Genomic DNA, 14395 nt, shown 5'->3' with positions numbered 1-14395 from the left:
CACACATGGGCTTTCTCTAGTCGGGGTGAGCGGAGGCTCCTCTTCATTGTGATGCACAGGCTGCTTCTTGTGATGATGACTTCTGTGGCAGAGAAGGGCTCTGGATGCACGGGCTTCAGTAGTTGTGGCTCATGGGCTTAACGGCTCTGTGGCATGTGGCATCTTCCTGGACCAGGGATCTGACCAGTGTCCCCGACATTGGCCGTCAGACTCTTACCCACTGAGCCACCGGGGAAGCCTGAAGCAGGGGTTCTTACCAGCCTGCAGGCTCTGGGCCTCCGCGACTCCCGCAACTGTGAGCACAAGTGCAGCGTTTTCAGCAGAGAGCATATGAATGTGAACCGTTGTTAAGACTCTCAAAGGATCTGTGACCCAGGAAAGCAAACTCCTTGTTTTGGAAAATAGAGGCCACATCTGGCTGAGGTCCAGAGAAGACCCAGGTCTTGATGCCCTCAGGGGCTGTGTTGGAACCGTGCATCCTAACATCTCTAGAAACAAATCCAGGCCATCCCAGTTGTGTAAGACTGACCCATCCCCTCGCCCACTGTATCCCAGCCCTACTCTGTGGGAGGGGCCCACAGTCTGAGGGAAAAGGCTTTGGTGCTGTCCCGAGCCTCATTTCACGCTAAGCATCTGTGAAATGGGGATAATACCAACCCCACAGGGTTATTGTGAAGGTGAAATGAGATAGTGTGTAGAGTTCCTTGTGTGATCTCCAGGGGATCTTCCCAACCCACGGATTGAACCCAGGTCTTCTGCATTGCAGGCAGATTCTTTACCAGCTGAGCCACAAGGGAAGCCCAAGAATACTGGAGTGGGCAGGCTATCCCTTCTCCAGGACATCTTCCTGACCCAGGAATCGAACCGGGGTTTTCTGCATTGCAGGCGGATTTTTTACAACTGAGCTATCAGGGAAGCCTTCACAGGATTATTGTGAAGGTTAAATGAGATAGTGTGTGGAGTTCCTGGTGCGTAGCAGGTGCTCTGTTAGTCCCCCTGTCCTCCCCTTCTGTATTTGTATTAACTACTCTGGTACCTGCCCCAAGCTACTTGCCTGGGCCAAGGAGCTCATGTTCTGGAGAAGCCAGGGCGGAAGATGCTTAGGAAACCCAGAGATCGGCCTATGGGGAGGCAGGCTGCAGTGCACACTTGGAGCAAGAAGATGCAAAGTCAGATCCGTATGGGGAACAGAGTGCCCTTGTGAAGGGAGCAGCAGGGGGTTGGGCTGCCATGAAGGATGGAGAGGACCCCTTAAGATGGGAATGTGGGGAGACGGTTCCTGGTTAGGGGTCTGCATGAAGGGTTCCTGGTAGAGGGGTCCTCATGAACAAAAGGCAGGAGGTGGCAAGGTCAGGGTATGTAAAAGGTGGGAGGAGACCTGTTCCACGGAAGGGCTGAGTAGGGACTGAGAGGAGATAGGCTGATGAGACGAGTTTAGGTGCAGACCTGCGTGAAGAGCCTCTGGGTTCCGTGAGCTGTGGCCGACTGCTCAGTGACTCTGTCCACACCATCAGGTCTGAGTGAGAAGTGGGTTGATGTGGCATCATAGGCAGGAGGGCGGGCTGTGGGCAGAAGTTCAGGGTGCGGTCAGTGGGGATGGAGAGCAGGATTGGTTGAGGAGAAGCGCAGAGGGAGGTTTTGACTTTTGCCCCCACACTCTTGGCTTGGTGGACAAGGAGAATACATCAGAAAAGAATGGCTACCTTCTCTCTCCACAGTTACATTCACCATTCACTCCAGGATTGAGGCTGAGCCCCAGAGAACAGTTAAGTCCTGGAGATGCTTGTGGTAGCTTTTACTTGGACCCACGGTGGTCTGAGGAGAGCTGGTTGCCCTGTTCGTCAGTTCAGAAGGGGTGTGGGGCCAGAACTGAGTGGAGGCTCAGCCTGGCTCTGCACAAAGCGCTTTCGAAACCCGCGGTAGTCCTCCCAAGAGCACAGGCGGTCCCAAAGGCACACACAGGTAAGTAGGGCCGGGCCTCATCGCTTCCAGTGCCAGCCTAGGACAGCGGCCTGGAGACAGGTGAAGTCGGTCAGTCGTGTCCGACTCTTTGGGGACCCATGAACTGTAGCCCGCCAGGCTCCTCTGCCCATGGGATTCTCCAGGCAAGAATACTGGAGTGGGTTGTCATTCCCTTCTCCAGGGGATCTTCCCAACCCAAGGATTGAACCCAGGTCTCCCACACTGCAGGCGGGCTCTTTACCCTCTGAACCACCAGAAGCGGCCTGGAAACCAGAGAAGCGCCCGGGTTACAGGGCTGGTGCGAGCCTGGGCGCGGATATGCCCAGCTACAGGTTCTGACTCCTCGCCCAGCCCACACTGCCTCCGGCCTGGATTATCAGGTCGGGTGGGCCGGGCCCGCGCCAAGGCCCTGCGCCCCTGAGCAGCGGGAGAGATTCCGGCCCTCTTCCCCCAGCCCCCACGCCCGCGACCCGTCCCCGGCCTTTGTCCAACCACCTCCTCCCGGGAGACAGTGGAGGTGGGGCCTGGCTCCAGTCGAACCTGTCCCGGTCCAGGGAACCTCTGGCCGGGACTCTGACCCGAGCGCCGTGGCCCAAACCCGGACCAAACGGATGAGGAGGCGGGAGCCCCAGGCTCGGGCGGGAGCCTGCAATGGGCGGAACCCAAGGGCTCTCGGCCCTACTGATTGGCCGCGGCCGCAGAGCTGTCTCTCTAGGATTGAGACTTTTCCTCTCGGGGGGGCGGGACCGCGCGCCGCTTTCACCAATAGTGTGCCGAGAATCCGCCTCCCACAAGGGCACTTCCGGCTGTGTTCCTCGAGCCTCGTCGTCCGAGCAGCGGCTCCGGACGCCCGGCCCCGGCTTTCTCGAATCACTTCCGGGTGATACTCCAAGACATCGAGCCGCGATTGGGCGACCGTGGAAGAGACACTTCCGGTGCCCAGGCCCTTGGGTTCTTTGGAGCAGGAAGATGGCGCCCCGCGCGGCCCGTGTGTGGTCCAGCTGGTGGCTGCTGTTGCTGCCCTTGCTTGGCCTGGCCGGCGCCAGCGGTCCTCGCACCTTGGTACTGCTGGACAACCTCAACCTCCGGGAGACGCATTCGCTTTTCTTCCGGAGCCTGAAGGGTGAGACTGGGGCCCGAGGGGGTGGTAAGGTCCCTGAGCCCCGAGACACCGACCCCTCTCCCTCCCACCTGCGCTGGCCTTCCAGGTCCGACCTGCCTCCAGGGGGCTGGTGGGGGGACGGGGGCAGGACGGTCACGGTCTCTGCAGTGGTGGTTTCTCTTTGCCTCTTATCTGCCTGAGCTCCCTCGTTCTCTTTTTCCAGGTCGTGGCTTTGTACTCACATTCAAGACCGCAGATGATCCCAGCCTGTCCCTCATTAAGTACGGGGAGTTTCTCTATGACAATCTCATCATCTTCTCTCCTTCGGTAGAAGGTAAGAGCTGCCGGTCGCCCCCAGGACTCTGATTTATCAGCTTTCTTCAGGATCTTGGGCATGTCCTGGGATGGAGTGGGTCCCCAGCCCTGGGCGCTGCTGCTCCCAGAGAAGAGGAAAAGGCTAACGCTCAGTTGGTAAAGAATCTGCCTGCAATGCAGGAGATCCCGGTTCGGTTCCTCCGTCAGGAAGATATGTTGGAGAAGGGATAGGCTACCCATTTCAGTATTCTTGGGCTTCCCTTGTGGCTGAACTGGTAAAGAATCCACCTGCAACGCGGGAGACCTGGGTTGGGAAGATCCTCTGGAGAAGGTAAAGGCTACCCACTCCAGTATTCTGGCCTGGAGAATTTCATGGACTCTGTAGTCCGTGGAGTCGCAAAGAGTCGGACACGACTGAGTGACTTTCACTTCACCTCACTTCACTCTGGGCTTAGGAGAGGATATGTCCTTACTAGAGGACAGAGCTGAGGACTGTGGGATCAAGTGTTGTTGCAGACCTTAGAACTCCTGGCTCTGCTAGTCTGAGAAGGGGTTTTCTCTGCTAAAGGGCCTGATAAGAAAGACAGACATTCCTTCACTCCCTGATTGGGTTTGCCTGTGTGGAACGAGAAAATGGCTGTGCTCTAAGCATGATTTTCTGTAAAGGGGCATTGGTGGTGGTTGATCCTGAGAATGCAGATGGAGTCATGGTTAGACTGAAAAGACCCTTTAGTGATTACTTAGTCCAGACTATTTGAGGCTGGATGGATATGTCCAGGGCTTAGCAGAAGACTAGTTGTTGAGCCAAATGAACATTTTCACTAGATTTTCCAGTTGACATTCCTGTGACAGCTTACTGTTTTAGGAGGCAACTCCTAAAATAGGCTGCCACTGTACAACTCTCTTAAGAAGATCATGTATTAAACTGAACTTATCTTCCACTTCCTGCTTTGTTTATTTGGGGCAAGGAGGAAAAGGGTTTCTGATACTCCCCAGGGCCTAAGAGAATAGGTCTAGTGCTTATTTTGCTTACAGGCGTAGCCTTTGCATAATCAGGTCCTGAATTATTCAGTTGTTTCTTCTCCAGACTAAATAACCCCAGTTCCTTTGGCTGTTTCCCTTTTTGTTGTGCTTTTTTGGTGAGCATCCTAGTCATTCTTTTCTTTAGTGGCTTCAATTTATCTTTTTCTCAGAGGACACAAGTTGTCCCTGTCCGGGGTGAGTCAGGACTGCCATCTGTCTGTTCAGCTTATGAAGCTTAGGAAGGCTGTCACTTCACTGGCATCGACTCTCTTCTCTGTGGTTCATGTGAGATTGGGATCTGCCAAGCCCCTGATGCATTTTCCCCTAGGTTCGCAGTACTTGGCGAGGTGCTCCCAACTCTCCTGTAACATGTGCCTTTGGAATTAGCTTTTCGGAGGCAAGTTCAGTTGTGCGTTAAAATCTTCAAGTTGGCTAGGCAGGCAAATGATGCCTTTAGCAGGTTAAATGGTGTTTGCTGGATTGCTGCTATGTTGGAACTCTGAAAGCAGTCCTGAATAGTGACAGAGGCTACCCTTCAGGAGTCTTTCAACCTATCTGTGAGGAAATATAAATAAGGACTTGAAATGAGTTACCAGATCACATGTTAGGATGTTCCAGATGGAGTGGAGGGACTGTCTGAGTTGGGCTTTGAAGGGTCACTGAGAGGGAGGAGGGAAGTGGTAGAGGTGGGCTGAGGAGGCTGAGGTAGGCTGCTGCTAGTGGGAGAAGGGGCAGAGCCCAAGATACTGCTTCAGAAATCGGAGTCATTTCCGTCCCCACTTTGTGATCTTTACCACTTTCCATATTTGTGCCAGTAATGTTTTTCTTCAAATTGACCTGCTTTAAAAAAAAAAACATAACCCAGTTTAAAAGAAAACTGGTAATGAACCTATTGTCACCACTGAAAATGGAGAGCCAGTACTGTACCATCATTTGCTTTCTGAAGAGGAAAATATAACAGTGAATGCAGCGCTGTCAAGTTCTAGCTGATTCTTGACCTGCTGAAGGCTTTGGACCTGAGGCATCCTCTGAAAAGAGGAGATGAGCTGGTTGAGAGAGGTGTTAAGGCCAGTGTTGAACTGTGCCCATTCTCTGATGGAGGAAGCAGGGAAACGAAATGGAATAGTGTCTCTGAGATTCAGTGTTATTTGAAGCCCTGCCCGGCATCTCTGTGGTGAACTTTTCTGCCTCTTGCAGGGTGGGGACCATTCTTGTAAGAAACCCTCTCAGACACCCCTAGGGAGAAGGCTAGCATGTTCTGAGGTCAGGGGTGTTCAGGATAAGTGGTGGTCCCCACTCTGAGGGCCCTCCTGCAGCACTGTGACCACTAGGCCCTCTCAGGCGTGAGAACACAGGCCTGGCTTCCTCCTCCACGTATCGGCGGGTTCTTTGCTCTTCTGGGATCTGGAAGCTCTGAAAGCACATGCAGTAATGACTACAGGAGAAGGATCCTTACCATGTCCTCTGTGCCCGGGAAACGCTGGGTCCTTGTTTTATAGATGGGGAAGTGGGCTCACAAAGGTGAAGGGGTTGCCTGGATTTGTTGTTCTTCAGTCACTCAGGCGTGTCTGACTCTCTGTGACCCGTGGCCTGTAGCACACCAGGCTTCCCTGTCCATCGCCACCTCCTGGAGTTTACTCAAACTCACGTCCATCAAGTTGGTGATGGTAACGATGGCAGAGGAGTTGCCCCCTTCTCCTCTGCCTTCAGTCTCTCCCAGCATCAGGGCCTTTTCCAGTGAGTTGGCTTTTCACATCAGGTGGCCAGAGTATTGGAGCTTCAGCTTCAGCATCAGCCCTTCTGATGAATATTCAGGATTGATTTAAGATCGACTGGTTTGATCTCCTTGCAGTCCAAGGGACTCTCAAGAGTTTTCTCCAACACCACAGTTCAAAATCATCAATTCTTTAGCGCCCAGCCTACTTTATGGTCCAACTCTCAGATCTGTACATGACTAATGGAAAAAGCATAGTTTTGACTGAGCGGACCTTTGTTGACGAAGTGATGTCTCTGCTTTTTAGCATGCTGTCTAGGTTTGTCATACCTTTTCTTCCAAGGAGAAAGTGTCTTTTAATTGCAGGGATGCAGTTACCATCTGCAGTGGTTTTGGAGCCCAAAAAAATAAAGTCTGTCACTGTTTCCATTGTTTCCCCATCTATCTGCCATGAAGTGATGGCACCAGATGCCACAATCAAGAGTTTTTTGAATGTTGAGTTTTAAGCCAACTTTTTCACTCTCCTCTTTCACTTTGATCAAGAGGCTCTTTAGTTCCTCTTCGCATTCTGCCATAACGGTGATGTCATCTGCATATCTGAGGTTATTGATATTTCTCCCAGCAGATTTGATTGCAGCTTGTGCTTCATCCAGCCTGACATTTCTCATGATATACTCTGCATAGAAGTTAAATAAGCAGAGTGACAGTATACAGCCTTGATGTAGTCCTTTCCTGATTTGGAACCAGTCTGTTGTTCCATGTTTGGATCTCACTTTTGCTTCTTGACCTGCGTACAGATTTCTCAGGAGGCAGGTAAGGTGGTCTGGTATTCCCATCTCTTTAAGAGTTTTCCATAGTTTGTGGTGACCCACAGTCTTAGGCTTTAGCATAGTCAATGAAACAGAGGTAGATATTTTTCTGGAATTTGCTTTTTCTGTTATCCAACAGATGTTGGCAATTTGATCTCTGGTTCCTCTGCCTTTTCTTAATCCAGCTTGAACATTTGGAAGGTCTCAGTTCGTGTACTGTTGAAGTCTAGCTTGGAGAATTTTGAGCATTACTTTGCTAGCGTGTGAAATGAGTGCAATTGTGCAGTAGTTTGAGCATTCTTTGGCATTGCCTTTCTTTGGGATTGGAATGAAAACTGACCTTCTCCAGTCCTGTGGCCACTGCTGAGTTTTCCAAATTTGCTGGCATATTGAGTGTGGCACTTTAACAGTATTGTCTTTTAGGATTTGAAATAACTCAACTGGAATTTCATCACCTCCACTAGCTTTGTTCATAGCGATGCTTCCTAAGGCCCACTTGACTTCACATTCCAGGATGTCTGGCTCTAGGTGAGTGATCACACATTCGTGGTTATCTGAGTCATGAAGATCTTTTTTGTATAGTTTTTCCATGTATTCTTGCCACCTCTTTTTAATATCTTCTGTTTCTGTTAGGTCCATACCGTTTCTGACCTTTACTGTGCCCATCTTTGCATGAAAAGTTCCCTTGTTGTTTCTTATTTTCTTGAAGAGATCTGTAGTCTCCATTCTATTGTTTCTTCTATTTCTTTGCATTGATCGCTGAGGAAGGCTTTCTTATCTCTACTTGCTATTCTTTGGAACTCTGCATTCAAATGGGTTTATCTTTCCTTTTCTCCTTGGACTTTTACTTATCTTCTTTCTCAGCTACTTGAAGGCCTCCTTAGACAACCATTTTGCCTTTTTGCATTTCTTTTTCTTGGGGATGATTTTATCACCGCCTCCTGTACAGTGTTATGAACCTCCATCCATAGTTCTTCAGGCACTCTTATCTATTAGATCTAATCCCTTGAATCTATTTGTCACTTCCACTGTATAAGTGTAAGGGATTTGCTTTAGGTCATATCTGAATGGTGTAGTGGTTTTCCCTACTTTCTTTAATTTAGGTCTGAATTTTGCAATAAGTAGTTCATGATCTGAGTCAGAGTCAGCTCCCAGTCTTGTTTTTGCTCACTGTGTAGAGCTTTTCCAACTTTGGCTGCAAAAAATATAAATTAGTCTGATTTCGGTATTGACCATCTGGTGATGTCCATATGTAGAGTTGTCTCTTGTGTTATTGGAAGAGGGTATTTGCTATGACTACTGCATTCTTTTGGGAAAACTCTGTTAGCCTTTTCCCTGCTTCATTTTGTACTCCACAGCCAAACTTGCCTGTTACTCCAAGTATCTCTTGACTTCCTACTTTTGCATTCAGTCCCCTATAATGAAAAGGATATCTTTTTTTGGTTTTAGTTCTAGAAGGTCTTGTAGGTCTTCATAGAATTGTTCAGCTTCTTTGGCATTAGTGGTTGGGGTATAGACTTGAATTACCGTGATATTGAATGGTTTGCCTTGGAAGCTAACAGAGATCATTCTATCGTTTTTTAGTTTGTACCCTAGTACCGCATTTCAGACTCTTGTTGACTGTGAGGGCTACTCCACTTCTTCTAAGGGGTTCTTGCCCACAGTAGTAGATATAATGGTCATCTGAGTTAAATTCGCCCATTCCTGTCCATTTTAGCTCACTGATTCCTAAAATGTCAATGTTCATTCTTGTCATCCCCTGTTTGACCACTTCCAATTTACCATGATTCATGGACCTGACATTCCAGTTCCTATGCAGTATTGTTCTTTACAGCACCACACTTTCCTTTCACCACCAGACCCATCCACAACTGGGTATTGTTTCCACTTTGGCTCAGCCTCTTTATTCCTTCTGGAGCTATTTTTCCACTCTTCTCCAGTGGCATATTGGCCACCTACTGACCTGGGCAGTTCATCTTTCAGTGTCATATCTTTTTGCCTTTTCATGCTGTTCACTGGGTTTTCAAGGCATGATCCTGGAATTAAGCCCAGGTATCTAAGTTTCATTCATACAGATGTGAGAGTTGGACCATAAAGAAAGCTGAGGACTGAAGAATTGATGCTTTTGAACTGTGGTTTTGGAGAAGACTCTTGAGAGAGTCCCTTGGACTGCAAGGAGATCCAACCAGTCCATTCTAAAGGAAATCAGTCCTGAGTGTTCATTGGAAGGACTGATGTTGAAGCTGAAACTCCAATACTTTGGCTACGTGATGCGAAGAGGTGATTCGTTGTAAAAGACCCTGATGCTGGGAAATATTGAAGAAGGGGACGACAGAGGATGAGATGGTTAGACAGTATCACCAACTCAAGGGACATGGATTTGAGCAAACTCTGGGAGGTAGTGGAGGACAGAGGAGCCTGGCGGGCTGCAGTCCACGGGGTCACACAGAGACTGAGCAAGTCAGCACTTGAGCTGCAGCAGCCCCACTCAGTGCTGGTTCTGGATGCTACGGCCTCTCCTGACCCACTGACCAGAAAAGGGTACGGTCTTACAAGTGCTGAAAGTTCACGTGCCTTTTTGGTGCTCACTTTAAAACAGTATATGAAGTGGTCCTGTTATGACTGCTAGACCTAAATCTGTAGGATCAACGGGAAAAAACTTCTCAGGTTGGGCAGAGGATTGCCCGTGTCACGGGACAGCATCATTCTGAGATTCAGGAGTGCTCCTTCTCAGACGGGCTCACTGGAGGTGAGGTTGATGGACTCTAGAGAACTGCCAGGGGCCCCAGGAGGGCTAAAGTGAAGATGAAGGTACTGATGTAAAAGGTGCAGGTGATAAGCTGCAAGTTGTTTCATGAAATGGGAGTGAAAAAAATGTGACATTTCTGGATGAATAGTTCATGTGTGACTTGAAATGTGTATGACTGACTTGACAGCTGTAATTGGCAGGTGTTTGAGTGTTTCATTTGTACTTCTAAAGGTTTATGAATTTGAGCCATTATTCTTGGATCTCGACGCTGAGGAACTGGGAACATCGTCCTATGTCGGGACATGTATGGTAGAGGTCCCTCTCGCTTTGGGCCTCCAGAGGGTGCTATTCTCTAATTGGTCATGCCTGGTCTCTGGTGGCTCAGCTGGTTAAGAACCTGCTTGCCAGTGTTTGATCCCTGGGTCGGAAAGATCCCCTGGAGGAGGACATGGCAACCCACTCCGGTATTCCTGCCTGGAGAATCCCATGGACAGGGGAGCCTGGCGGGGTACAGTCCACGGGGTCACAAAGAGTCAGACTCGAGTGAAGCAGCTTAGCACAGTCTGCGGGTCATCCTCCCCAGCCAGATGTCAGAGGAGCAGTGAGAGGAACCCTCTGGGTCCTGAGTCTGGTGCTTCTTTCAGATTTTGGAGGAAATATCAACGTGGAGACCATCAGTACCTTTATTGACGGTGGAGGCAGTGTCCTGGTAGCTGCCAGCTCAGACATCGGTAAGTCTGACCCGGGAGGTTGTGGTGTTTCCCACCATTTCTCCCGGGAGCTGAGAGCTTTACACGTGGAAGCTGCCAAAGGGGCATTCGTGGTGGGGCGGTGGGGGGAGCCCCGCCGGGGAGGGGGGGACTGCAGCGCCCTTCAGCCGCTTCTGTGCTCCCGTGACCACAGCCAGGGAGGTGAGAAGCAGGTCCTGTTTTAAGAGCTGGGACCCCTGTTTCTCTTTTCCTTCGTTTTGCTTTTTCCTTTTGTTTCTCATGTTTTTTTGGTGGCTCTTACAAAGAGAAGGCAAGAGGGAAGATTTAACAGATTTTTGTTTCCTATTTTGGACATTTTCAAACATACTTAGAAGCAGGGAGAGGGGAGTAGGACCCTGAGCCCCACGTACTTAACCACCAGCTGTGCCAGTGAGCACCCCCGGCAACTCTTGTTTCCTTTCCTCCAGTGTGGGTAGGTGTTTAAAACTGTGTTGGGTGGGGCTCTTGGTCATGTGATGATGAAGAGGAGAGAAACCTTGTTAGCCCCGGCTCATCCAGATGAAGTTTGCCCGAGGTATTTACTTTGCTTCAAAGCAAGTTTTTGTGCAGAACCAAGATCACTGCGTACTTGAGGCGAGGGGTCAGGTGGTGGTGGTTTATTAGTTCAGGTTCTGACTCCCGCAGGCAGCACACCGTGCTGTTGCCCGGGGGTCGTGGGGGCTGCGCCTGGCTTGGTGAGGCCGCAGGGCCCGGGGGTGACTGGCAGAGGGCGTCGTGAGGATGCCAGCAGGAGGGACACTGCTCGCCCCAGGGCCCCGGCTTCAGGGCCCCGTCAGGCATCTGTTGGGTCTTTGCAGGCGACCCTCTCCGAGAGCTGGGCAGTGAGTGTGGGATTGAGTTCGACGAGGAGAAAACAGCTGTCATCGACCATCACAACTATGATGTCTCAGACCTTGGCCAGGTAACCAGCTCAGCCTTGAAACCAGGAGGGGGTTGGGAGGCGACCCCGCCTGGGGAACCTTCTCCTGATTTGATATTCCTCTGCTCGGGCAGCACACGCTCATCGTGGCCGACACGGAGAACTTGCTGAAGGCCCCCACCATCGTTGGGAAATCATCTCTGAATCCCATCCTCTTTCGGGGTGTGGGGTGAGTGAGCAGGAGGGGCCGGCAGAAGCCTGGGGAAAGAAGGAGTCACTTTTGTCTGGAGGCTTTCCTTCCCTTGGAGCACGTGGGTGAGATTAAATGTGACACTGAGTCAGACTCCATTGTCACAGCAAGAGGAGGGCTCGGGGTTTGGCTTTTAGGAAGTGTGATGAATTCCTGTGAAGAAGTGGCTCCTGGGGGACCCTGGTCCTTTGGGGTCAGAGTTGGGTGATTTTCCTTTCCTTCTCCAGGATGGTGGCCGACCCTGACAATCCTTTGGTGCTGGACATCCTGACAGGTTCTTCCACCTCTTACTCCTTCTTCCCGGATAAACCCATCACCCAGGTGAGGGCCTCTGCAGACTTGAGGCCTCTGGCTCCTGGGCCTGGGGCAGCAGCACTTTTTATCTGAAAGTGAGCAGCAAGCAGGAGAGCCTTGGCAGTGGGATGAGAAACGGGTGGGCGGGGGTGAGGGCAGCAGCAGGGTGGGTCTCAGCCCTCCTGGCCGACGGCCTCTTGTTGCTCCAGTACCCGCACGCCGTGGGGAAGAACACCCTTCTCATCGCGGGGTTGCAGGCCCGGAACAACGCCCGGGTCATCTTCAGCGGCTCCCTTGACTTCTTCAGCGATGCCTTCTTCAATTCGGCGGTGCAGAAGGCCACACCTGGCTCCCAGAGGTAGATGCGGGAGACTGGGGGCGCCGAGGGTGGGTCTGTGCCAAGAGGGAGGAAGGAGCCTTTTAGCTAAAAGTGTTGGAGGCTGAGTATCTTCAGATGCTTTTTTGAAGACTTTGTCACTATATTGCTGCTGTTGGCAGTCTAGACTGTTCATAGTAGTGATGACTTATCTGGAGATGTACTGGTGGTGGTTCAGTCACTAAGTCGTGTCTGACTCTGCAGCACACCAGGCTTCCCTGTCCTTCACCATCTCCTGGAGCTTGTTCAAACTCCTGTCACTGATGTTTTGGTAGTTGTGCATTTATTGTGTAGGTGACACCCAGAGCAGTGTATCACGCCTGTCATCCTTTCCTGTGTTCCCCTCAAGCAGGACCCCTAGACACGTGTGGCCTCTAGGCAGAGCCTGGCTGGGTGTGGTCTATCCGGTGCGTGGTGACTGGTTTACCAGGCACCGCTGGAGGGAAGTTGGTCCCCGGCTGCAGCCTCCCCGTTTCCCCTTCTGCAGGTACTCCCAGACTGGCAACTACGAGCTGGCTGTGGCCCTCTCCCGCTGGGTGTTCAAGGAGGAGGGGGTCCTCCGGGTGGGGCCAGTGTCCCATCATCGGGTGGGCGAGACAGCGCCACCCAACGCCTACACTGTCACTGACCTAGTGGTAAGAGCTTGGCGCTGGAGGGCCCCTGGGTTTGGGCCAAGTTGATTCCACTCAAAAGCATGCAACACTTCCGTGCTGGGTCTGAAGCGCCTACACAAGGCTGAATAAGTTCATCTTCACCCTAAGAAGTCAGCTTGGGTGCAGAGAGCCTGGTGTATAAACTCACCCTAACAGGCGGCCTTCTGTGGAGGAGGTGTGCGTTTGCTGTGGGAACGCAGTGGGGAGGGCTTTGCTGGTTTATTTCGTTGGGAGTAGAATTCACATTGAGTGGGGTCTGGAGAATCAGTCAGGAAAGGCTCGGGTGATGACTGTGGAAGCAGGGGCGCTCAGGCGTGCCGGTGCGTTCAGGGAGACACTGTTTGGTGCGGGCTCCCACGGGCAGGTCAGCGGGCTGGGCCAGCTGGGTGCGTCCTCCACTGTCCGGGGTTGGGGGGGCCTGTCTGAGCTGTCAGACTCCTGGGGGGCTCCTGCCCGAGACACGGCAGGGATTCAGTGCAGCAGAAGGCGAGGCTGTCCTGCCGGTCAGTGGCCACCGGGCTTACCCCGGCTGCTTGTCTCAGGAGTACAGCATCGTCATTGAGCAGCTCTCAGACGGCAAGTGGGTCCCCTTTGATGGCGATGACATTCAGCTGGAGTTTGTCCGCATCGATCCTTTTGTGAGGACCTTCTTGAAGAGGAAAGGTGAGCGTAGCTCTTGCGAGAGACAGCTCTGCAAGCCCATCCCTGCCTCGGGCTGCCTGGGAAGCCCCTCCTGGTTATGGGTCTTGGCTCTTCCCCAGGTGGCAAATACAGCGTCCAGTTCAAGTTGCCTGACGTGTATGGTGTGTTCCAGTTCAAAGTGGATTACAACCGGCTAGGCTACACACACCTATACTCCTCCACTCAGGTAAGCTGGCCGATCCCTGCCCGCCCTCCGCACCCCGCCCCACACCGCCCCCCGCGTGGCCGGGGCCCAGCACCGCTGCCCTCCGCAGGTGTCCGTGCGGCCACTGCAGCACACGCAGTACGAGCGCTTCATCCCCTCGGCCTACCCCTACTACGCCAGCGCCTTCTCCATGATGCTCGGGCTCTTCATCTTCAGCGTCGTCTTCCTGCACATGAAGGAGAAGGAGAAGTCTGACTGAGGGGCTGGCGCCCTGCACTCCTGGGAACAGAGGCAGAGGGTTTTCATAGGATTGGTTTTCTTCCTCCTTTATGGCGGTTTTTTGTTTTGTTTTTTTTTAAAGCCACGGACAATGGTACAGCTTTACCTCAGTGGGAGATGGAACATTGAATACCAAGGGGTGGAGGGTTAGGGAATAATTTGTTTTTTCACCTTGAACGCTAAGTGTATTTTTTCATATGTGAAGTCAACTCTCATTTCTAAAATAAAAAGAAACATGGCCCTCACATTTCATCTGGCCCCTGTTGTACTTTGCTGATGGAAGGGTGCTATTGTGAAATGACAGGGTAGTAAGTAGTAAGTGGCCCTTTTTAGTTTTGTTGGTCTGGAAATTACAGAGCTGCTGAATGTCAAGGGGAGAAAAATAAGGTTAAT

The 14395-nt window shown here is 51.5% G+C and overlaps 1 protein-coding gene across 1 annotated transcript; it reads left to right on the top strand.

The window, feature by feature from the left end:
* The first annotated feature begins 2783 nt into the window (after window positions 1-2783).
* DDOST (dolichyl-diphosphooligosaccharide--protein glycosyltransferase non-catalytic subunit) lies at window positions 2784-14249 on the top strand. The gene is made up of 11 exons (XM_043909061.1): window positions 2784-3085; window positions 3288-3398; window positions 10319-10405; window positions 11242-11345; window positions 11438-11532; window positions 11781-11874; window positions 12057-12205; window positions 12711-12858; window positions 13419-13539; window positions 13638-13744; window positions 13833-14249. Exons 1-11 carry the CDS (start codon window positions 2932-2934, stop codon window positions 13980-13982), a joined length of 1320 nt encoding a protein of 439 aa, XP_043764996.1. The 5' UTR covers window positions 2784-2931; the 3' UTR covers window positions 13983-14249.
* The last annotated feature ends 146 nt before the right edge of the window (window positions 14250-14395 follow it).

The sequence above is a fragment of the Cervus elaphus genome, chromosome 8 (genome assembly GCF_910594005.1).
Source record: "Cervus elaphus chromosome 8, mCerEla1.1, whole genome shotgun sequence".
NCBI classification, from domain to species: domain Eukaryota; kingdom Metazoa; phylum Chordata; class Mammalia; order Artiodactyla; family Cervidae; genus Cervus; species Cervus elaphus.
The sequence above is the reverse complement of the archived record's forward strand: the minus strand, read 5'-3'. Positions and strand labels throughout refer to the sequence as shown.

Coding starts and splice junctions, on each gene's coding strand:
- DDOST (XM_043909061.1), top strand. CDS start 2,932: ATGGCGCCCCGCGCGGCCCGTGTGTGGTCCAGCTGGTGGCTGCTGTTG. Junction 3,086..3,287: donor TTTCTTCCGGAGCCTGAAGG/GTGAGACTGGGG, acceptor CTCTTTTTCCAG/GTCGTGGCTTTGTACTCACA. Junction 13,540..13,637: donor GACCTTCTTGAAGAGGAAAG/GTGAGCGTAGCT, acceptor GCTCTTCCCCAG/GTGGCAAATACAGCGTCCAG.